This window comes from Drosophila eugracilis, unplaced genomic scaffold (genome assembly GCF_018153835.1).
Source record: "Drosophila eugracilis isolate 14026-0451.02 unplaced genomic scaffold, ASM1815383v1 contig_81, whole genome shotgun sequence".
NCBI lineage: Eukaryota > Metazoa > Arthropoda > Insecta > Diptera > Drosophilidae > Drosophila > Drosophila eugracilis.
In genome coordinates, this window is record NW_024573712.1 from 432,475 (window position 1) to 456,435 (window position 23,961).

The 23,961-nt window shown below is 39.9% G+C and overlaps 2 protein-coding genes across 3 annotated transcripts in view; one reads left to right on the plus strand and one right to left on the minus strand.

Annotated features, from left to right (window-relative positions):
* Nucleotides 1-23,961, plus strand: part of LOC108106463 (exostosin-1) — a 69,569-nt gene that overhangs the window by 39,716 nt on the left and 5,892 nt on the right. Inside the window, exons 3-5 of the mRNA XM_017213531.2 lie at nucleotides 6,052-6,126; nucleotides 6,290-6,416; nucleotides 8,146-8,265. Coding sequence (XP_017069020.1) covers nucleotides 6,052-6,126; nucleotides 6,290-6,416; nucleotides 8,146-8,265 — 322 coding nt within the window. The remainder of the gene's footprint in view (nucleotides 1-6,051; nucleotides 6,127-6,289; nucleotides 6,417-8,145; nucleotides 8,266-23,961) is intronic.
* Nucleotides 14,255-19,344, minus strand: LOC108106464 (lamin-C). 2 transcript variants are annotated; one of them, XM_017213533.2, is made up of 4 exons: nucleotides 18,772-19,344; nucleotides 15,752-16,346; nucleotides 14,967-15,689; nucleotides 14,255-14,820 (listed from the first exon to the last, which is right to left on the minus strand). In XM_017213533.2, the coding sequence occupies exons 1-4, from the start codon at nucleotides 19,170-19,172 to the stop codon at nucleotides 14,674-14,676; spliced, it is 1,866 nt and encodes a 621-aa protein (XP_017069022.1). In that variant the 5' UTR covers nucleotides 19,173-19,344; the 3' UTR covers nucleotides 14,255-14,673. The 2 variants fall into 2 exon arrangements, with proteins under 2 accessions (XP_017069022.1, XP_017069021.1); XM_017213532.2 differs by having other exon boundaries at nucleotides 14,884-15,689.

The following is a 23,961-nucleotide window of genomic DNA, read 5'->3' on the forward strand; positions in this document are numbered from 1 at the left end:
TTTATTTCATCTCCCCCTTGGATCCGGCTTTATGCATTTTTCATAATGTAATTTCCCAAGTAATAAATTTTCATGCCAGCATCATCATTATCAACAACATGCAGGACGAATGCAGGAGGGCGAGTGAAAACTTCGGTTCAGTTCGGTTTCGGAACGTTGCAAGGTGCAGCTGCTGCTGTTGCACCTGTTCGAGGTGCTATCCTTTCCCCCTTCCCTTCTCTCGCACTGCTTGCCACTTTCCACGTTAATCTCAGATTTCCACATAAATCACTTTAAAAAGGCGACACACTTGCAGGCGCAAAATCAGGAGAAGGAACAGAAGGCGCCCGGGTCTCGAGCAGGAGCTATATAGCTGCTCAGTTCCTCCTGCAATGGCAATTTCTTTGAGTACTTTCTTCTATTTCCCCTTTGCTATTATATCGCTGTGTGTCGGTGTGTCGGTGTAAGGTGCCCCAAAAAACGTGCCAAGTAATTGCCGGCCATTGCTGTAATGTCCTGGGCATAAGGACCTGCCATGAGCCCAGCCAGAAAATAATAACCAGACTTTCCTCGAAGGTACTTTTGCTTTTTAGCAGCGATATGCCGTTGTCGATGTACGGAAATATTCAGTGAATTTTTCATGAAATTCTTGATTATTTTTTTTAACGAGTTTGTGATTTTAGAAGACTTCTGTCTTGAAAAATCTTAAAAAAAATTAAATTAAATCTTTAAATTTTGATTAAAAGTTAAAGAATGTTTATTTTTACAAGAGATAAATATTTATTTTGTTTTAGGGAAATGTTAGAATTTATGTTAGAAAATCCCAAAATCAAGATGTACATTTTTATCACTTTGCATTCTTTAAATTTGATTTTACTCGAACTTATGGTAACAACGCCATTTCTAGTGCGGACATAACAATGTCTTTGAGTTTCTGTAATAATCGTAAATGCATTTGTTTTTCTATGTATTTTGGTCGAAACACACACTAACACACACACACACAGCTAGAATGTGGAAGGGGAAAAGCCTTTTTCCTTTCTGTTGCAACTCCCACACGCATTTTGTGTGAGCTGCATTCGCAATTGCACGGCGTCTTCATGCGGTTATGCTTTTGCTTCTGCTGCTGCTACTGCTGCTGCTTTCATTATGAGCCATTATCACAAGCTGGCGACAAGCGACTACCACGATGGCCACAAGAAAAGCTGGGGAAATGGCCAGGAGAATGGCCAAAAGGAAAAGGGCCTGTCAAGGGATGGGGTGGGGGCGAACGGTCTCTCGACAACGCTTGACGCGAGCTTTGCTCTTGTAACTAATGCGCCATGTTTAATGTTTCGCTGCCACTTCCACTTATTTTTATGCTTATGCTGCCGCTGCAGCATGCAGAGAAGAAATTTCATAAGATTTATAAATTTTTAATATTTTATTTAGATATTTAAATCTGCTTGTGATAAGAGCTTTTTTAAATAAGGTAAAGTATTTAATAATTACTTTCATAACTCCCAAATGACTCTTAACCCTAAAATTTAACAAGATAAATGCATTTCTTTCTCTGTACCCTTTAGTTTTGGTCCTGCTGCAGCTCTGCTTTTTCTTATCATCTTTTTGCCATGGCTTCTACTGCTTCTCTGGCCAAACAATGGCAATGGCAACTTTTACAGCTGCGTTTTCCATCGTCCTTTTTTTTAAGGCATTTTCCTGCGTGAGGGTGGGATGCCTTTTTCTATCTGCTCATTCTATTTGATTTTTTGTTTGTGCTGCTTTCTGTGTTCTTTGCTTTCCGTCTGCTTTCTGGGGACTTGGCCCGCATTCGAAATGCTTTCCAAATTCTCTTTATTCCAAATGCTGTTTTTGAAAAATTTAATTTTCATTGAAATTCATCGCAATTCCTACCCGTTTTTCGCGAAAACTTTTTGCCAACTTGCTTGGTTTTTCATTCTTGACATTTTCATTTTTTTCTTTTGCTCATTTATTTAGTTTTGCCGTTTTTGCTCTTATTTTTGCTGTTTTTAGGATGTTTTTAATTAATTTTTGCATTTTGCTGCAGCTGACAGGCAATTCCAGCCATTGGCGAAATGCTTCGTATGGCTCACTTTCAGCAATTAACTAAATGTTGCGCATACGCCACCGAGACCGAAACTATAAGAGTTCTTGGCAAAAACGCAAAGATGACAAGGCGAAATCACAAAAATACAAAAGAACGATACATAAGTGCTTGGCAAGAGGAGCTCGGAAAAAAAAGAACCGATATGCGGAAAACTACAAAAGGTGGATTACATTCCAGTAGGGCCAGGAGGAGGAGGAAGGAGTGATAAACCAAAGGTGGATGCTCCACCTGTCAAAGGCAAAGCCCAAATGATGAGACTAAATGGGAAATCACAACCTCATTCCCTACCCTACCCGCCCCGTCAGTCAGTCAGTTAGTTTGTCAGTCACTCAATCAGCCCGAGGAACACAAATTCCCCGAACAGCAACAACAAACAGCTTCGGGACAGCAAACAAAAAAAAAAAAAAAAAGAAGTAGTATCCACAAAGCACAGGAAAATGAAACCACCGGCAGCAGGAGGGCAACCTTTGACAGCTGGAAACCACTTAAATTATATGCCTGCTGCGAGCTTAGTGGGTTACCCCCCCCTGCCAGTTGCTTATGTTAATTTTCTGCTGGCCTAGGCTCAAGCAATTGACATGAACTGAAGTGACTTACTTTGTGGTTTCCCTCCTTTCCTCCAACGGTTATATTTTCCCCTCCTCCTGCTGAATCTCTTTGGCAAATCGATGGCAACAGGTGGGGAATTCAAACGATTCAAACTCTGACTAAGTAATTGACGAGTGTGTACTGAGAAATTCTTATTGAGCAAAGTTTTTCCCGGGCAATATAAAAGAAGCTCATAATTTGTTTGCCTTCTTAGGAAAAGCTTTATGAAATCGTAAGAGAAGTTCTTCATTTGGAAATAAAACCAATTTGAAGTGGAAAACTTTTGCAACATAAGAAACTGATATAAAAAATGTTTATTAACTAGAAAAGTACTTTTTTTTAGGCTCCCAACATGATTACAGAGAAGTCATTGGTTAATAGATCAGATAAATCAAAGAGCAATAAATCTACTTTTTAACTTTTAGATAACTTTTTATATTTACAGTTTTTAAAATTCACTCCCTAGAAAAGTTAGTTACTGCAGTAATTAATAATACTGCTGCATAATTAACCTTGAAAAGCTATAGAAGAAAGTTGTTCAAGGCTTTAAAGGAAAAGGCAATAAAAGCGAGTTCCCAACTTGTTGCTTAAGTTATTAATATAAAACACGCAAGTTATGAACTGTTTGAGGGAAAGTTAAAAAATAAATAACTCTGTGAATAAACGGCAAGCAAGCTGTAAACAAGTTGATAAACTTTCAGCCAGTAGCACTTCCTTTTGCCAATAAATAGTAGAGGAGAGCTGTTAGTTGCTGTTAGAAAATGCAAATGAAGAAAATTTTAAAAAAGGCATATTAATTACCAATGCATTTTGCCTGCTAACTCATATACATAGCCAACTCTGTCTAAATGCCTAATGAAGTGGCATTGCCTTTTGCTTTTGCAACTTAACTAGCCATACGGCCAGTGGCATAAACATCTCTGTTTTTCGAAACAGAAACAGAAACAGTCAGTGCTAGGAACTTTTGACAACAAACGCGTGTAAATAGTAAAAGTTTTGCTCGCATGTTGCTGGCTGGGGTGCCCGGAACTCTGAGCCGAAAACAACAACCGAACTTAACTGAACCGAACAGAACTGTTCGCCTAACTTGGCTGAAAGCTAAAAATCATTTAATTAAAGTTGGGCAACAGAAGGGGGAGTCGAACTAAGCTGATGTCTAAACAGAAACAACAACAACAAGAGCATTGCATGTTGGCGGCTCTTAATTGCTTAAACAAGTAGCTAACAAGCGAATGGAAAATCGGGCAGAAAGAGGGGCTTCTCCCAGGATACCAAACTCATATATATATATATACAAGCCAGTGCAGTGACCTGCATAAGGAGCTGCAAATGTTCCGACACATGTACTCGAATGTATAACCAAGTTGGTATGCATAATGTTGTCTAATTAGTTAGGCCAAAAACCACGCCCCTCTCAGCGCGAAAGTGCAAAAGTAAAAGAATTTCCCCCTCAACATAAATTAAATGCAATAAAAATGTTGGCTTTTCTTTTCGACCAGGCAAATTCAAGCAAATGACCCATTCAACCCAAATAGCCAAAAGAAAATAAACTGAGAATTTTCAGCATTAATTTACTTTAAATATTTTGGTTGAGTTTCCGTTTTGGTAGAAAGTTATATTCCCCTTAAGCTTTGAAGATGATTTTTGTGTAAATATTAAAGAATATAAACTATAGAAAAATATAAATTGTAAAGTGAAAACCAATTATGTTGAAAGTACAAGCAAAGAATCTTCTTAATATTTAATATTTTTATAAGATTTTTAACATAATTTCCGATTTTATTTTCATACTAAGCATTAAGGGTGCATTACATAATATAATAAACCTTATCATCGCTATTCTTTTTATACTCTTTCTACTTATCAGATGCCGTCACCCTCTTGCTAGACCATAACGTTAGTTGCCTGCCTATGCATTTGGCAGTGTAATTTTTCAACTCTCGCCAAAATGTCAGAACCAAGCCAACATGCAATTTATGTTGTTTGCTCAAGATTATTCATACCGAGGACTAGGACTGTTGCAGGCTGCCTTCTCCTCTCCTTCTCTCTTTCCAAAGCTTGCTCTCTCACGCTCTGCCGTTTTTGGGTGTGTTGTCAATGTCCAAAGAGCTGCGCATGCAGTTTTCTAATAAATTTTTTTGCTGATTCTGCTTTTAAAACGCGAATGTACCGAGCTCAAATTGCTGACCATTTAGGGGGGGAGTTCCATGATGAGGGGGCGAGGAATAGCAAGGGTATGGAAGGATGATAGGGATTGGTTGTTGGCTATGTTGCCCGGAGGGCAGAACATGCCCAACTACATGTAATTTTACGCGCAACTTAACTTGTAAACTGCCAGCACAACCAATGCCACTGCCCAAAAAGCGCCTCCTAATTCCCGCCCAACTAAAACCGCCAACCCCTGCGGACAATACACATCCACACTAACGAACACACGCACCCACACACATACACCTGAATCAATGTTTGGCGTACATGGCGTATACGTATTATGGCTGTTTGATGCATTTCGTGGCTTTGATTTTGGAATTAAAGATTAAAGTGGCCACACAATGCGCGCACTGTGGTCGGACTCAGCTTCTGAAAATCCTCCCCTTTTCCACTTTTCACTTACGCTTTGCGTAGTCGGATAACGCGGCGTATGAGTAATGTGAGCAAATGCTAAGCATACGCCCTGTTGAGCATTAAGCTGGAATTACAGGAATTTCGCCGAATATCAAAGAGCAAAGCAGAGCGAGTTGAATAAAGCAGTTTCAATTGCTTAGCAGCCGAGCGATGGCAAAGGAAAGGATATCAAGTAATTTCTTAGAAATTAAAAGAAATGTAATCTCTGGCTAAAAGGAAAATAATCCCTTAACTGGAAAGATAATTACTTTAATGTAAGCCGAATGAATCTTTGGGATTTCAATTTGTGGTTTATTTAGGAAATTAATGTGGCTTTAAATATTTGGGAAATTGAGATTAATCAAGCTTGTTTATGAAATGATTTTTCAAACTAAATCACAAATAGCTTGAGTAATGATTCTCATTACTATTCGTACTGTCAAAATATCGATTTTAAGCTACCACCTCGATAGTTTCCTCTCCTCCTTAAACCCTTTAAACACATTTGCAAGATTTTATCTTCTTGTGAAGCAAATTCGTTTATACATTCCTCCACTTACCAGCCATTATCATATCGTAATGCCTGTAAGTTCTCCACGGATGTCTGAATCTCCTTGGGGTCGCATTTTCGTCGCCAGGCACCTTTGTTCGATTAATTGCTCCAGAATCCCATTATGCAATGCAATGGCTCTCACTAATTTACATGTTCTGCTGGCTCTTTCTCACACACATTTCCACTCAACCTGTTCCTTTTGCTCTCTCTTGCATTTCAGGTACGACTACGAGACCTTACTGCAAAATTCCACTTTTTGCCTGGTGCCGCGCGGACGTCGTTTGGGTTCCTTTAGGTAAGCACAAACAAAAACCAAAAAAAAAAAAAAGAGTAATAAAAAATGGGTGGAAAACATAAAAAACAATTTTCATTTTACATTTCACAATGCCATTTTTTCATGAGTTTTCCTTTTTCCTTCTTTTTTTTTTGGTATGTTCGTCCCTTATTTTTTTTTGCAGATTCCTTGAAGCCTTGCAGGCTGGTTGCATTCCCGTACTATTGTCCAATGCCTGGGTGTTGCCGTTTGAATCGAAAATCGATTGGAAGCAGGCCGCCATTTGGGCCGATGAGCGCCTCCTCCTGCAGGTGAGTCGTGGCGCATATATATATATATTTATTGATATCTATGGATGGCTATATATATAGTTGGGATATAACCTCTATATGAAAAATTGAAGGCACAGCGCATTCGTGTGCCACATATTTTGGAATCGTTTGGCCAAAGCGATTTCATTTGGTTCCTGTCTAAAAAAAAAAAAAAAAGAGAGGAAAAACGAAAGAAAGTTTTCATTGTTTATGTGCTACGGTTGGTTGACTGTTTGGAAAGGTGTTACCCCCCATAAATACAACCCGGAGAGCTGTCACTTTACAGCGTCGCAAATATTTGTTGCACTTTTTTTTATTGGCCTCTCCAAATGTCCGGGGCCATTTGTGCCATTGATGAATATTCTGCCAAGAGTGCACCAAGATTTGTGCACCTGTTAGCCAGAACTACTGGCAAAGTCCTTGGCCAGCCAGCAAGTTATGGGGCAAGAAATTAATTTAAAAGTTTCTAACGAACAGGAAAAAGTGTCATCAACATTTCAACTTGATGGATGCTGAAAGAAAATTTTACAAAAAAAAATAAAATGTGGTCCGTTTTTCTAGAGTTTGGCAAACCAAAAATTAAAATCCATGTTTAAATACAGAAAGAAACCTAAGAAAATGTGTCACAAAGAAACTCGGTATCCCTGTTACCACCAAGGACAAGCAAAATACCTGCTTTAATTCTCTGTAAAAAGGAATCGGAAAGCACCACAGCACCCGGACCAAGAATCCCACTCAAGGCTTATCGGACTTTGGCTCCTCCATTAGGTGGAGCGTTTAACCCACTGCCTGCCGTCTCTGTTTGCGGCGAAGATTTCCCAATCAGAGCCAGGTGAGTGGTTCGCAGCTTTTGGTCCAAGTGTCCGCACCTTTTCGTGTTTTCCAAGGAGAAAGCTCTTGGACACTCCTTCGCTCGTTCTCTCTGGGTGTGGGGGTGTAGGGGTATTTGGGTGTGCGTGTCCCGCTTCATTTGTTTGCCTGCCTGCCAGTGTCCTTTTCTTCACGCTTTTGCGACTGCAACTGCTGATGTTGCACAGAAAGAAAATGGGTTTTGGTTTAAAACCTTGTAAGATTTGTAACAAAGCAGAAAGTATTAGGAAAATGATTCCATTCCTTTTAACCGCTTGAAAACAAGCTAGTATCTAAGGAACGTATTTCTTTGTGGAAAGTTTGATGAGATTTATAAACCTCTAAAGATTTCCTGCCATATATTTGTTCTCTGTGAAATGCTCTGCTACTGTCGCACTTCATTCGCGACAAAGTCTTGGCGCAATGTTTGCCAATTGCCCTGCCCTTGGTAATGGCCCCTTGCTCCTTTTCCTGGTACTCTTTCTCCGTTTTCCTCTTGCACTTCCTGTCCCCCGTCCATTGGCATGTTTGCCTTTGTAGTTTATTGGCAGGAAATGCAATTAATTAAGTTAACTTGAGCAGGAAACTTGAGCACGGACTCGAAACTCGACTCGACTGGCTGGGCAAACTCTTTAAACTGTTTGAATTTAGTGGCCCAGCCACTTCTGCCCGGCAATTATGATGAATGGCACCAGTGGGTTGGTGTGTTGGGGGTGGGGTTTGGGGTTGGTAAAATCCTTTAACCAATTAAGGTGTGCATTGTAAATTAATGCATTGTTACTCAAGTTGGCTCGGGATAAGCTAGGATTACGTATGCACACAGTTGGTAACCATTTCTTAACCCCCTCTTAAATCTTCTCTTGTTTCTTCCCATATCTAGGTGCCCGATATTGTGCGCTCCATATCTGCGGAACGCATCTTCGCCCTACGCCAGCAGACTCAGGTCCTGTGGGAACGCTACTTTGGCTCCATCGAGAAAATCGTCTTCACAACATTCGAGGTGAGTCCTAAGTTTCTCCCGGGGAATATTTGCATATGTATGTAGTACTCACCGCCTATTTGCGGCTGATAACTGGAGTGGCTAGAAGTTTTCTTGGGTTAAGAGAGGGGGGCGTTGGGCGTTGGGTGTTGAATGTTGGGTCTTGGGTTGTGTTTCGAAATAGCGACTCGAAACTTACTTGGCAAGTTGTTGCGGCTTTTGTTGGTTCGCTCAATCGACAAGAAACAAGTAACGAGAATGTTCTTTGCTCTACTTAGCGACTCTGGGTTGAGGTTTTACAGCAAGGGGATGCCCAGGAACTCACTCGAAGGAACTATGCAACAACTTGTTCTCCTGTCCTGGAGTTCGGCACAGTGCGTGCTGTAATTAAGCGAAACGAAGTTTATTTTTATTTGTATTTACGATGTGTGAATATTAGTTTTGAAAATGTATAATCACTGTTGTAATGGGGGAGGGAAAATTGAAAAATGTTATGGGTTATGGGTTTTGACCATGTTTTCTAAGGATTTAAAGTGATTTGATGGCGTAAGCTAATAAAAAGTAGAAGATTCCTTCCATCATCATTGTCACATCTTGCAAGTTTTCCTGGATATTTGAAAACCTTTTTGTCTAAAAATATCTTTAGCAAAAAAAAACTTTTCCCAAAACTTCCTTCCCACTTCGAGGACAGACTGTGTTTGGCATTTGATTTTCAAAAGAAAACTACAGTCCAGGCCTTGCAAATGTATCTGCTAGATACTTTTGCTACTCAAGTACCAAAACTTCAACGTAGCAATTGAATTTGAATTTGGAGTACATTTAGGCGAAACGCCCATCGAGAGCTTAGGTTTTAGGGGGGGGAAATGAGCAGGGAGGCTGATGATGTGGGAGTGTATAAATAAAACACACGCATTCCCAGCATTCTCGCGCATGCAAACGGAAAACAACAAACCAGCTAACAACAAAGTTATCTGCACACAAATGGCAAGCAGAAATTCGCAATTCTCAGCCGGGTAGAGAACCGTTAGAGAAATGGTGAAAAAGGGCTAAGGGATTGGCAGGGACGCGAAAAGCAAACTAAACCGCCGCCACTGGAGACCACTTTTCAACACTCAAATTGACACACACACACACAGTCAGGGACGGAGAAACGGGCAGAGATGTCTATGTGTGAGTCTGTAGACACATCCACGGAGAGGATGCACGGGCATTCAATTTTGTGTAATCATCAAGGGGAGAACGGGTCTTGAAAGCCGAAGCTGCCAACTGAAACCGGAGACTCCCAGCTCGCAGCGAGATTCGCGATTGTGGCGAATCTTTCTAATGCTCAATCACTGAAAAAAAAACCTAAAAATGCATGTCAAAAATTAGTACTTTTTGACATAACTTTAAGCCATTTCAATAATTTTATTTAATACAAAAATATTTGGTAAAATTATTTATGAAATCTTTCTTTAAATCACTTAAAAAACTTTCTCTCTGTATGCCCTTTTTGCCAACCAACCTAGCCATGTTAACCCATGACGACCGACAACATTGCAATGTCGACGTGCCTGTCGCTCCGCTCGTTGACAAAAACCGCACTCCAATGGAGCGGCAAGGGAAATGCGGAGCCGAGAGTTGTACAGATTGCGGCTCCATTGCCACGATTCCCTCCACACCCTCCAGTAAGCCCCCCCTAACATCCATCCCATCTCCTCAACTCGTTCATTTGCCTGCGTTTTGGCTAGTAATAATCAATTTGCAGTTACAACAGCAACCAAAATGTGTGTAACCAAATAAAACACAAATATTTTTCCTATACCTTGTGAGAGGTTCAGAGGTTCGTCCTCGCAAAAGGACCAAGGCGATGTGAGAGTTTGCCAAGGCAATTAACGACTTGGTCCACAATCGACCAGAACATGGTCAACAAAGGACATGCATAGGGAGTTTAGTTTGATTTATGTGACGGGAAGTGAAAGGAGTCTCCCCTCTCACTTCATCTTGGCCAACTAATTTGCCCTGCTCTGTAATTATTATTATTGGCTGTCGTGTGTGTGGGGGCAGATGCTGGTTCGTTTAACAGCCAAAGTTAATTGGGTTTTGATCGACCTGCAGGCACACACAGGGGTCAAAGGGATGAGCAAATGCTTCAGGTTTGAGATTTATGACAAATACCTCAATTAACAGAAGTGTTTTGTATATGCAAATTGATAAACTAATGATATATTTTAGTTGTAAAAGTTAAGTAGTGAGAAAAGTGAATAACATTTGGTCAAATAAGGGACACCTAAAGTTTGTCAAGTTAAGTTTTAAACCAAAAAAAAATCATTATATTTTGTGATATATAAAAGTAGATTCACATTTTCCATTCCCTTAACAGCAATTATAGCATAGACATCTATGACTTTTCCCTATATAATTTTCCTATCAAACTTAAAGCGCTCCGCAAAGTATGCAACATGATTTTTTTTGCTACAAGAATTTTCCAACTGGCCTGCATTTTTGTGGCGCACATTTTGATTTATGGGTCGCGATTAAAAAGATGAATTGTGGCATTTTCGACAGGGAGCGAGAGGGTGGTAGTGAAAAAAAAGGGAACGGGGGCAGGCAGAGACATTGGGCCACGCCCACCTGCTGAGGTGTGGCACGTGCATGACGTAATGGCTCTGTGCGCAATCCTTTCTGGCTTATTTGACCCACATTTTGCATATGGCCAAGAATGCAGCTCCCCTTACCCCGCCGCGCACATGGGTCAAACCTCATGTCTGTTATACTCCTCCGCCGGCGTTTCTGTGGCTTTAATATGTGAAAGAGTTCCTGAGATGGGCCAAATACTTGGATGCTCAGATGCCGCAGGCAAAAACAATTCCAGAATATTTATAAACAGCATAAATTCCTGTTTCTGCTGCGTGGGCGGGGGTAGAGTTAAACATGCCTTTATAATTTGTTTTTATTAATTTTTCACATTTTTACCGCCCTTCCCAACCGCATTCAGGCCGCAGACCTCTAAAGCAGGCCACTCACGTCTCACTTTTGGAGTGGAAAGTTCCTAATAATCCTTTAGTCCGGGACACGTATGAATATGAATGGGTTAAAGGAGATGGTGATGGGGGGGAGGGGGGCAGATACGATGAGGGTCCTTTGGGCGTATCCTTTTCCCTTCGCTTACACTTAAGACCCGTTCATGCGGCAAATTGATTTAGGCATAAACAAGCCCAGAACGCTCTTAACCCTCTCAAAACCCAGAAGAGCTACGAAAAAGTGGCAAATAATTTCTGTTGGCCTTGTTTGGCCAAAATCTCCTCATTTTTAGGCGTTGAACCGCATGTGACGACCAGGCGGTGTCAATTTTTCCGGGCTATCCCTTTTTTGTGGCACTCTCCTCTTCTATAAAACTGGTCCATTAAAGTCAACAAACTAACAGCCAGCCAGCTGACGGTTTTTACGGTGGGGTTTTTCGGGGCTTTTTCGGGCTTTCGAGTTGGAGTTTGAGTTTGGGTTCACAGGTTAGCCATTGTTTACCCTCATCGCCTGCTGTGGCTTTTGTTGCTGTTATTGTTGCTGCTGTGCAAGCAAACAGCAAAGGTGAATTTTTGTTAGGGCTTTTCAAAGGATGGGGTCGAAGGAAAAACAAATTAAGCAGTTATTTGGGTTGTTAGACGCTTCACCCACGCACTCACACATACTGATTCCACTTCTGGTTTCCTGTTTTGGATGACAATACCCTTTATTAAAAGGGTGAATAGCTTAATTCTTGACCTCAGTAACGTAAATTCTATAATAAAGCGGTTCCTCATGCTTAAATCAATTAAGTATTACTGGAAATCTTTAGAAAATGTGATTGTTTATTGGAGAAAGGATTAAGAAACCATTTTTCTGGTCAATTGATAGATTTTACTAACAGCCTTTACAGACTTAAACAAGTTCCTTAAATCTCTAACCACAAAACATAAAATATCCAACAAAGACATTTCTCTTTCCGAACACAAATCAATTCCTTTGCCAATTTGCCACTCAATCGCAACCCTTTTGGCCAACTTTACCAATTATTTCAATTAATAAATCAAAAATTGAACCCGAACTAGGACCGCAAGCAAACTTTTCCAACATCCTTCCGAAAGGAAACTAAGTGCGTAGGCCGCAGAATATGTGTGTGTGTGAGTATGTATGTGTGTGTCTATATATATATATATGGATGAGTGGAAATCGTAAGCGGCTGATCCCAAGATTTGCATAATTTTATTGTGTGTTGAACTTTCGACTAACCATTCGGCAACCCAATCTGTGTTGGGCCAGGAAGCAGTCCAGGAACACCGAACAGGCCACAAGATCCCCACAAAAAGGTCACTCAAAGTCCACTTACCGAACTTACTGTCGGCCCACAGTTGGCCCAAAATCTTGGCCTAAGCCCCAAAAGTCTCTCTCTTTCTTTCTATGTATGTGTGTGTGTGTGTGTGATTTGGGGGCGAATGGATGTGACCGATAAGCGTGTGCCATGCACTTAAGTTGCACAGGGAGGTGAAAAGCGGAAGCTTTGCCAAAAGTTTCGAAACGGTCACAAAAATTCACATAACAACAAAATAAACCACAATAAGCCAAAAGCTTGGCCTACGCTCGAAATGTTTTGCATATGAGTGTGCAGTGAGAAAAAAGGTGGGTAATGGGCTGGGATTAAGATTAAGATATGGATTCTTGGAAAATACATTTAAAGGTGTACGTTAAACCCGCTGTTTTGTGCTCAATTCTAATATAATAAGTTAAGAAACTAATAACATTAATGCTCTTTTAATATGTTACTGCTAACTTATAATATATCTGAGTCCCACTGTAGTCTTAACGCACTTTGTGTATGGTATTTTATTCATTTTTTGCGGCTTTTGGTTTTTCATGCAACAAAATATGTTGCATACTTGCAGGCAGCTGTCAAAAAAACCAACTTTTCCTTTACCTGGCCGTCGTCTCTTCTTTGTCTCGACGAGATTTGCATTTCAAAGCACTGGCCACGCCCACTCAAAAAAAAAAACAGCAACAATCTAGCTCCTGTGAGCAGCAGGAATCTAGGTAGCATCAGCAGCTAAAAGTAGAGGAGGAAAAACAACTTATTACTTTGACTAATCCTATTATGCGCATGCAAACGTGAGCCAAGGAGGAAGAAAAAAAAACTTTTCCAAGGAAAACTACTTTGAAGTCAACTGTCTGCCCGCCTACGTCTCTCCGTCTTCGCAGCCTTCCAAGCCGCTTTCCACTTTCTTCACCTTTCTCACTCGCATTCATTCCATTGAATCGTGCACCCACTCAAGCGCCACTAAGTTGCCTTAGTGGCTGCTCATGCACTGCAAGAAATGGCTGAGCAATAGATAACCCTATTTGGCATTGGCGACGCCATGCGAAAGGATCCTTCTCCTGGTGATGTTAATTCCAAGGGAGGCAGTCTTAGGATGCAACTCGGAACAGTGGGATGATTAAGAAGTGTGGTCTAAGACAGAATCATATTCAATATTAATTTCGTTTTTCTGTATAATTGTTTAAAATATTTATTCCTGTTATGAATGACTCCCCAGACAATAATTTTTCTATTCAACTTGCCGAGTCATTTATTAAATTAAATGGCAACTTTCGGACTTGTTTAATAATATTTCCGGGAAACCGCCTGCAGCTGTATATTTGCTCCATTAAAAACTTCAGCGTCAGCTTCATCTTCAGTTTGTTCGACCTCTTCCCGGTGATCCAACCTAATTTATTTTCAAGTTGTAAAGTTGCAAAACTTTTTCGTTGACCTCATTCGGATTTTAGCCCATAGTTTCGCTTCCAGCTGCACACCAGCTTCACCTGTCCCCCCGCCGGACTTGTTGTAGTTAATTTCCACCACTTACCTGTCCATTATGGCCTGGTCTTTGGGACCCGAGATACTGGAAGATGCCGCGACAGCAACTCAAGAACTTTTCTCACGCGCAAATCCTTCTCTGGCCTAAGCTGATTTGGCTTCTATGTGGCAAACTTGAGACTCATTAATTGATTTTCTTCAACATTTTCTTTCAACACGTATATATTTGTATGTTTTATTTGTATTATTTTTACCAAAATGCATTTTCTCATCATAAATTACAAAGAGCGTGTGTAGAGTGAAAAAAATCTTACTTAAGCATAGGAGACGCATAGAGTCGAAGACATGAACTAAGGGCACTTAAACATTTAACATTAAGAGTTGAACGAAGTTTGTTTTGTTGTTTTCTTGTACATAATTCACATGTAATTTGCTTGATATGTGATATAGGCATCCATATATCCATAGATATATATTTATAAATATATATCCAATCTGTGTAGTGTGAATGTGCAGCTCGGAGTCTGTGAATCTCTGCGGTGAGTTGAGTTATGAATATGGAGGGCTGTCTTGAAGTTGGTGTCTCCAAACCAAACCAATCCGATTCGAAGTTTATTGCCGGCTTAAAAGAGCAGGGAGAAGAGACTTCTCACGCCAGTGGAGCCAGCTCCGGAACCGAGGGTAAAGCCCGTGCTGGGCGTGCCGCTGCTGCGATGCCTCGAGGTGTGGCTGGAAACGTTAGCACGGACACGGTCGTAGCTGGCAACATCCTGAAAAAGAACATATATTTGTAAATTATAATCCAAATTAAGGTTATATATAGCATATCGTACTGGTCGAGCACGAATTCGAGGTGTCTGCAGTGGCGGCAGATGTCGCATGTGCCGCACGTGTTGTATATGGACAAGACTCTCACCTCTTTGTCGGCATTGGCCAGAACCGATCGCATCGAGTTGGCCACCGGCCACTTCTTCTTCATCACCAGGTTGTTTGGGGGATCATGAGGGGTACCGGCATCCACTGACCAAATGGTGACACTAGCACCTCCCAGAACCTTAGATCCGCGCGAGAACTTGAAGGCCAATTCCTCATCGCCGGCAATGCGGGTTAACTGCCAGCCAGTAAGATTGATCTCCTCGGTTCCCTTGTTGTGCAGCTTGATGAAACGTCCCTCCACATCGGCCTCGATGATCTCCAGATCGCCCTTGGCAGCGGCATTCACCGAGTACTCGGACAGAGTGCGATCCTCGCTCTCATCGATCACGGTACGACGGCGCTTCACAGCGCTGGATCCGGAGATTCCGGGAGTGGCCGAGCGACGTCCACTGGGTGTAACCCTACCAGATCGAGAGCTGGTGCTGGCGGTCAAGTGAGTGCCATTGCTAGAGATTCCGGAATCGGCAGTTGGACGTCCGGGGGACTCGATGTTCAGGCGACGCTCCTCACCGCACAACAATTTGTCGTAGGCAGCGATTTCGAGATCCAAAGACACCTTGATGTCCATCAGATCCTGGTACTCCTGCAGCTGGTGAGCCATCTCGTCGCGCATGCGCTGCAGCTCGGCCTCCAGGGAGGCAAGGTACTGGTTGTGGCGCTGGCGCTCCGTGTCCAAAAGGTTCTCCAGCTCCCGAATGCGAGCCTATTCAAGATTAGGGAATATAAAATTAGTTAGGAACTTAGGTTTTACTTTTCTAAACTCACATTCAAGCCAGCATTGGTGTTCTCCAGATCCTGCAGCTTGGCATTCAGGCCATCGATCTTGGTACGCATGAGACGAACTTCCTCGGTGGCATGAGCAGATCCCTGAGCAGCCCTGTTGGCGGCAGCCTTCAAGTTCTGAATCTCATTGTCGTACAGCAGTTCGATCTCTTCGCGGTTGGCGCGCATTTGACCCTCGTACTGATCACGCAGTTCCTGGAGGGATTGCTGCAACTTGGCCTCATATTGACGCGACAGCCTGCCATCGATCTCACTGATCTCGATCTGGCGACGTGACCTGGTCTCTGTCAGCTCCTGAGTATGCACCTGATCCTTGAAGGCCAGTTCCTCGCGCAGACTCTGGTTCTGGTTCTCCAAATCAACGCGGGCCAAGGTCTCAGCCTCCAACTGCTTGCGAAGATCATCGAGCTGGCGACGCAGACGGTCGTTCTCCAGGGCAAGTTCCTTGGACTGATCCTCGAACTTCTTGCGATCGGCCAGAGCCTGGTTGTACTTGCCATTCACTTCGTTGTAACGGGTTTCATACAGGCGGGCATTGTTCTCGGCCACAAGTGCCTCCTTGGTCTTCTTTTCGAGTCTGAAAAGTGGGAAAAGATAATATTAGATCTTTGAACTTTAAGGGAAAGGAGACCTATCCTAAAGGAACACCAACTTAGCAAAAAGAAGTTCGTAAATTGCTCATTGTAGACGATTCATTTGAGATATTTTCCTCGCCTTTTATCTACATGTGCTCATTGCATGACGTCACTATAATATCTATATCATTCCAACTGAGTCACATTTCGCCTCACATTTTTTTTTGTTTTCTAAAGCTAATTTCTCGCTCTCTCACTCTTTATCTCGCAAATGTATTATTCATTTTATTTATTTAAATTATATCACCATCAACGCTTTGAAACTCGTTCAACGATCCTCCCTGCATTGGGGAATCAAATATTTAAACGTTTCGAGGTTTTGGTTTGCCTTGAGAGAAGTCGTCACATGCCATTAGCATAAAGTAGCCCGGCTATTTCTGACCGCTCACCCCCCATGTCCCCCTTTGATTTATGGCCATCTATCTACCAGTTCAAAGCATTTTTCATAAATTTTTTTTTTTTGTTATTTAGAATTCTAATTTGGTTTAGAACAAACTTGTTATAAAAAATAGCTATGAAAATTCCACAAATAATCCCTGAATATTTTTGGATAACAATTTTGGGTTGTCAATCGACGCCTCGCGTGGTGGGCACGTTTTTAAATAATTTTCTATATTGAGTAAGAGAAAAAGCTTTGATATCGACTATGCCATAATTGACTGTACATGCCTTGAATTTAATTGAAAAAATAATTAAAATTGTTAATATAGTTTGCCGCCTTTTAAAGACAATTGTTTTTACCTTATTGGAAAGCTTAATTTCTATGGAATCTAAAACAGCTTTAGCTGTTTTCTTTCTGTTTTTTTCTGCTACGCCAAGCCAATGTAAACAGTTTTCGTAGCTAATCAAGAAAAGTTGTGTAAAATTGGGTTCATAAAAACCGAAAATGAAATAGATTCAAGGTTGTTTTGTTTTGTGTTCTAGTTTTTCCACTTTTCCCCCAATTTTTCTTCGTTTTGTTTTTTTTTGTGTTTGCGTGTTAAAGTTCCATTCTTTTTCCCCCAATTCCTTCCGCTGACCCAATTTATTTCTATGTATTTGGTTTTTGTCCACATCGAGGAAATTAAAGAAACTGTTTTTTAAAAATGTTTGTTAAACTTTCGGCTAATTAAATTCAGTAAACAAGAAACCACAAAAACAAATTTGAATCTAAATATGAATTTTGCAACTTTAAGTAGCAGAAATCCCAAACTTGGCTGCAATCTTATCGTTTCTAATCATATTAAATTCCCTTTGTTGTTGCTTTCCATTTCTTAACTCTTAAACTCTTAAAACGCACCTTAGAAAGCCCAAAAAGCCAGTTTACCCAACATTTAGCCAAACTCTTAACTTGGTTAACACGTTGCCAAACACTATTATGAATACAAAAAGCTTTGGGCCCGCAAACGCGTAATAAATACCAAAAATAAATATTGCCTGATAACGCAAACGACGCGAAACGTAAATCTCGAAAATGGAAAAACTAAGCAGTTAACATTTTTGTGACATCACACCAGAAACGGGTCTTACGAATGGATCTGTAACTGCGTGCCATGACATCATAACGTCTTGTAACCTTCATTCAGACTTAGGGTGCTATTTCTGTTATTATTTTTCCGCCTTTTTTACTTAGTTACTCATTAGCTGGGAACTTGGCATTAGCATAAAAATATGCCTAGAGAATTCTGGAAGTGTAAATGCAAAAAATAAACAAGTCCAAAAGAGATAGCCAGAGAGAGAGAGGAGAAGCTGCCATGTGCGTGGCTTTCGAAATGTGCTTTTGGCATGACATCATCGGCCTCGCTCGCTCTCAGTCTCTCAGCAGTCTCTATCTTGCTCTAGCTCTTCCTACATATAAAGAAAATTCAGAATATAAACTTAAGTTTGTTTAAATTTTAAGTAATTTAAATATTTTTGTTTGTGAAAAAAGATTTTTAAAGTGAGTTATGGTAGATCTCAAACATGTGTTTTGGATTTTCTTTCATGATTAAAAAATTATATATTGAAAGGAATAGAAATTAAGCCTTTTACTAAAAAAATTCTATAATTTTGAAAAATTCTTTTAGATTTATTGCAAGTTTTTCAGAGAGAACTGTTTCTAAGGTCAAAAATAAAATAAAATTTGAAAATAGAAAGCCTTCTTGCTAAAAATAAACTTCAAAGATGTTTAAAAAAATAAACAAAAATCTAAATCAAAACACAAAATACTCAAAACATGTTTTGAATTATTTAGCCACACTGGACTGTACTTTCCTAAGAGAGAGCTTGAGCAAAGTACACTCTTTTTTCTCTCTGTGTTTTGCTTGAAAGGCAGCCATGGGTATCATGACATCACTGGCTGATAATACTTTGTTACCAATTTTCAAAACCAAACTCTTAGAGCTTTACCTCGGCTTTAAGTCGTCATTCTCCTCCCACAAACGCTTAATATCGATCTCCAACTTAGCCTTCTCCTTGGCCGTCTCATCTAGCAATTTACGGGCAGCGGCCAGTTCCTTTTCATAGACTGCCTTGAGATTGGAGGTCTCCCTGTTGACGGTATCCTGGGCGAGACTCAGTTCCTGGGTTAGCCGGTTGTTCTCATTCTCCAGATTGCGCATACGATCGATATAGCAGGCCAAACGATCGTTCAGATGCTGCAGTTCCTCCTTCTCCTGAATGCGAGTGGTGCGGGTGGGTGATGTGGGCGAGGTGGCGCCCAGCCTGGAGGAGGTTGATGCCCCACCCACCGGCGTGGAGGTGGAGGCGCGCGAAACGCGTGTGTTCAATGTGACGCGGCGTGCTGACATTTTTGTTGTGTTTGTTTTGTTTTTTTTTTTGCGAGGTGTGAGCGGTGCTACTTTAAGTACGTAATCCTCTCAAGACTTTTTTCAATATTTATTTTCCAGACGTTGGAACCTTCTATTCTTTACTTGTACGTCCGCTTGGCTTGACTGTTCAAAATTGACTGAAACTTTGCCTCGAACCGAACGGCTATCATCGACAAAATTAGTCGTCGTCGTCTGCGGTGGCAGTGCCAGCAGCGGCAGCGGCGGCGGCGGCGGTCATAAAAAAAAAATAAAACAAGAAAATAACACAAATACAACACGAACGTGTCGGTGCTTGCTCTCTCTCTATTTTTTCCGCTCTCACCTTTTGGCTTTATTATTATTGTTGTTTCGCCTTCCACCACATTCGTTTTCCCATTCGCATTCGTAAGAGTTGCTGGGCTTTCCTTTCTACAGCTGTTTGTGTTTCTGGAGCTCTAAATAGAAATCGCCCCAAAACGAACCCAGCAAATACAGTTAGCCGGTCCCAAAAAAAAACTCTTTCTTACAGTTTAACTTCTTTAAGTTGAACTTTCAAGTATTAGGTTTTAAATTGTATAAATAAGTTGGTTATTTTCCAAAGCTTTTTTACTATTTCTGTTAAATAAATTGTACAACATTTTCAGTTCTTATTGTTATATGAATGTGTAGTGCCTAGTATTGCTTTAAGGAGCTCTACTGTAGCCTTATCTAGAATCCCAGCGATGCATTCCAAATCTTAATGAGATCTTCATTGAGTTGTCCAAGGTTAATGAACGGCAAGTGCTGTAGAATTAGAGATGGTATTAGAAAAGGAATAGAGAAAATTCCAAACTATAAAATCAAGAATGTGTGAAATCATGGGGGGACTTTAAAGAAATATTAAAAATATAAAATATACATAGAAAATCTCAATAGACACAGTAAATTCTCACATAATTTACCTATTTATTTTTAAAAATGTGTGAAAATAAAATATATATAAGACCCAAGAAGTACCCCCAAAAATCAAAGAATTTCCTTCCTAAACACATTTCAGTTTTCCTTCCTGTTGGCCTCACATTTTCATTATGATTTGTTAGACTTTGGCTGGCCGCATAAATTAATGGCCCTTAATAGTGATTGCGACACATGAAAATCGACCACAATGGGACGCCGCCGCCCACATCATCAATTCCGTTCCATTTGGCCCCACCAGTTCGCATGGACAATGTGTCACTCGAGTTTATCGATCAGTTCAGGTCAATTATGGCCCAGCGGCTTGTCCAAAATTATGAAATACGATTGAGAGTAGAGTTCACTATACTATATACTGTATGTAGATGGTAGATGGTGGGTGGTCGGTGGTGGATGGTGGAAAGCGGGTGGAAAACGGCTTGGCGCAATGTCAACTTGTCATAAGTGAAATATTTATTGACATTGACTACTCGGGAGTGCTTGTTTTTTGGTAGAACCCACAGTCATAATAATAAATAACCCGTTAAAAAGCGGGAGAATGTGAGAGAGTTTCTCTTTTCGGTTTTCTTTCGCTATTTTGCTATTTGCAAATGCAAATAGCCGGCAAACAATTTTATTTTTCTATTTTTATTTTATTTTATTTTGCCCCTGAGAATGGGAATGCGAATGAGAGAACTGCTGGAGAGAACGACAAAACTCACACGGTGCGAGAAAATATGTGAACTTATCATGCAATGTTAACGACGTCCGTGACGTCATCGCCCGAGTGTCTCAGTCGAGGGAATGAAAAAAAAAAACAAAGTAACACAAAATAATGTCGGGTATATATATATATGTATGTATGGGTGTGTATATAGCACTGACCTCCAAAACGTAGCCGCTGCTCTGTGACGTCACCAAATTATTTTTAATCATGAACGAGCATTTAAATTATTTTTTCAATCGCTTCCCTTCTATTTCTTTTTGGAAATTATAATTATACTTATGATACGTTTGTAAGCTGTGCGCGTTAGCTAATTAAAATTAATTAATATGCCCAATTGTGCGGACAGAAAATGAGCATTAAAGCCTAACCAGATGTTAAACGATGTTGTTGTTTCCCTTCTTTGGACTTGCTTTGACTTCTATTTCTGTTGTTTTTTTTATGTTTTCGGAAGCTGAGCTGCTTCTAGCTGAGTGTTTTTGTGCGTCAAATTGTCGCTTGATGAATGGCTACGGCTTACGATTACAAATTGATAAGAATTATTCTAATGCCCTTTGGGAAATTTACTGGTTGCTTAGAAAAAACTGGCAATAATTAAAGTTTCTCAGATGAATGGGAAGTTAGGTGTCTTAAGGTCTACAATTATTTTTCTAAAAATAAAATAAAATGATAGCTTAGATAGATAGAAACCAGTCTTATAAACTTTCCTTAGCCAACAGCAACTTTCCTGACAAAATCATTTCCTTTATCATATCATCAAGCTGAAAAAACTGTACAGGCCAACAATTCTGAACAAAACAAGTATCGATTAACCTAAAATAAAGAATGACAAGTAAACAAACAAGTGCCCCCGCAGGGCCTTTAATTTGAGCAAACTTTTCGCAAATAAATATTTATTTTGTATTTATTTGCTTTTTTGTTACATTGGCTGGTGTCTATATGGCTGCGCCTATCGTTGAATAAAGCAGCATACAGATACTGAATAAACTGAAATCAAACAAAATTGAAGTTAGCTTCTCTTTTTGGCCATCGTCGAAACTTGTTTGTTTTTTCTGTATTTTTTTTTTTTTCTCATTTTGTCTTTTTGTTTCGTGTTGCTTGTTTTTGGAATTTGTCAAAGCAGCTTCATAACTTCATCTGTTGTTGTTATTTGCGTTGTAGCTCCGACAGCTCCGAAGTTTGCCAACAATAATGACATCATCGTCAGCTTAAAGTTTGAAGTCATGGCAAATGACGTTATAAGATGAATGAACGGCAAGAGCCCAAAATGCCAGCGATTAAGCTGGCGAGGTGCTGGGAACATTTAAGCGTAGTCTTAAGAAGTTTTTAGATATTTCTGTAAAATACTTTGACTTTTCAATTGAGGTAAACAAATTATTATTTAAATGGAAAAGTTTTGATAAATAATTGAGAGTTTAACTTTAACAATAAATCATTTTTGTACCTATCAATTTCCATAAAATAAATCCTAACTAATCTCCATATTTTTTGTCCACCAAACTGCACACTTTAAAGAATTTAAGATTTCATTTTCACCATAGAATCAGGGAAAATATATTTTCGGTAATCCAAAAACAATGACAAAGAATCGTACAGCCAACACATTTACACATCATCGAATAAACCCCTTTTCGGCCCTGAAGTCGCACTTAATTAACATTGGTCAACAAGTTTAGATCGATAAATTTTTGTGCGAAAACACGTCCGAATACGGCGCATATATAAAATATATGGCTAAAATAACAGAACACACAAAAAAAAAAAAAAAAAAAAAAAAGAGTAATATGAAATGAATTCAGTTCGAAATTGGTTTAGCGATTGGTTGCTGTTTTTGTTTAATTGTCATAAGCCAAAAACCACAATGGCTAAAATTGTTTGCTTTTCGGCGACCGTGCTTCAATTTTTAAATAAATTTCCCCATGTTTAGGGTGGATATTTTTGGATATTCATGGAGTTTTGTATGTTTTTCATTTCCTCTATATAATTGAGTAGAAAGAGAGAGAGAGAGAGATTCGTAGTTATTTATGGAAATTAAAAATGAAGTCAACTTGTTACGCATACGCCCTGTTGTACTCGAGGCCCTTAATGTTTTTGTTTGGTTTTATTATTTTTTTTTAGCATTTTTCATTTTCTTTTACCCCCGGTTCGACGTTTGTTAATTTTTAAGCAAAGGAAAGTTTTGAGGAAAAGTTGTGTGCCAGCAGGAAGCATTTACATACAATTTTTTACTTCCTTTACGTTTTTATCAATGTGTTCATGTCTCTCTTAGCTACTTGCATAAGTTAATTTAGTGTTTGTCTTCGAAGGAGTTCGCCTTGCTCTCTACTTTTATTTTTGATGTTGAGTGTTTTGGGTGTCACTGAGTGCAACTTTTGGCCTGGCCAACAGCGGAGTACAACATTTTATGTATGCAGCTGCCTTTGCACAGCTTGGAACTTTTAACCCGCTTGTGCAACACCCACTTTTCGCCCATACACATACATATAGTATAGTCATAGAGCAGCAGGAAGTTGCTGGCCCCAAGAAGTATGCTAAGAAAAATAGTATGCAGAAAAATAAACCGACATTTTCTTATTACGCTAAAGAACAGGAAACGAAAACTTTTGCAATGGCATCTGCATCACCCAGCTGAATTCAATTTGTAAACATATATGCTTTTATGTAAGCTGCAAAAACAGGGAAAAGACTAAGCTGATTAGCACAGAAAACATATGAAAATGTGTGTTAAATCAAAAACTAAATATTTTTAAATATATCCCGTGAACTTCTTTAGTCTTTAATCCCTTTCAAAACAAAAGCCTTTAATTAAAAACTCATTTTACAAAATAGTTTAAACTCTCCTTCTCCCACCCCCATAAAACGTATTCTTTCATTAATCTGTAATCTTCTTTTGCCGCAAACTACTTAAGCTACCCCCTTGCCCAAAAAAGCTTCAATTAAAATTTGCTCAAAAGCAAGCTGCCATAAAAAGAAAGCTGATCAACAGAATAAACATGTAAAAGCGGCCAAAAGGAATTTCGACTGGCATAGGCCAAAGGAAATTCTTGCAATTAATTTAAGCAAATTTTCCACAGACATGTATTCTGAATATTTGCATATGTACGAGTATATATTTTATATATGCTCAAATGC

Bases quoted from the DNA above. Each gene is read 5' to 3' on its own strand.
- LOC108106464 (XM_017213532.2), bottom strand. From the start codon at position 19,172: ATGTCAGCACGCCGCGTCACATTGAACACACGCGTTTCGCGCGCCTCC. The intron at 16,347-18,771 runs GTAAAGCTCTAA...CCCACTTTTCAG, and splicing joins AATGACGACTTAAAGCCGAG to ACTCGAAAAGAAGACCAAGG. The intron at 15,690-15,751 runs GTGAGTTTAGAA...AATCTTGAATAG, and splicing joins ACACCAATGCTGGCTTGAAT to GCTCGCATTCGGGAGCTGGA.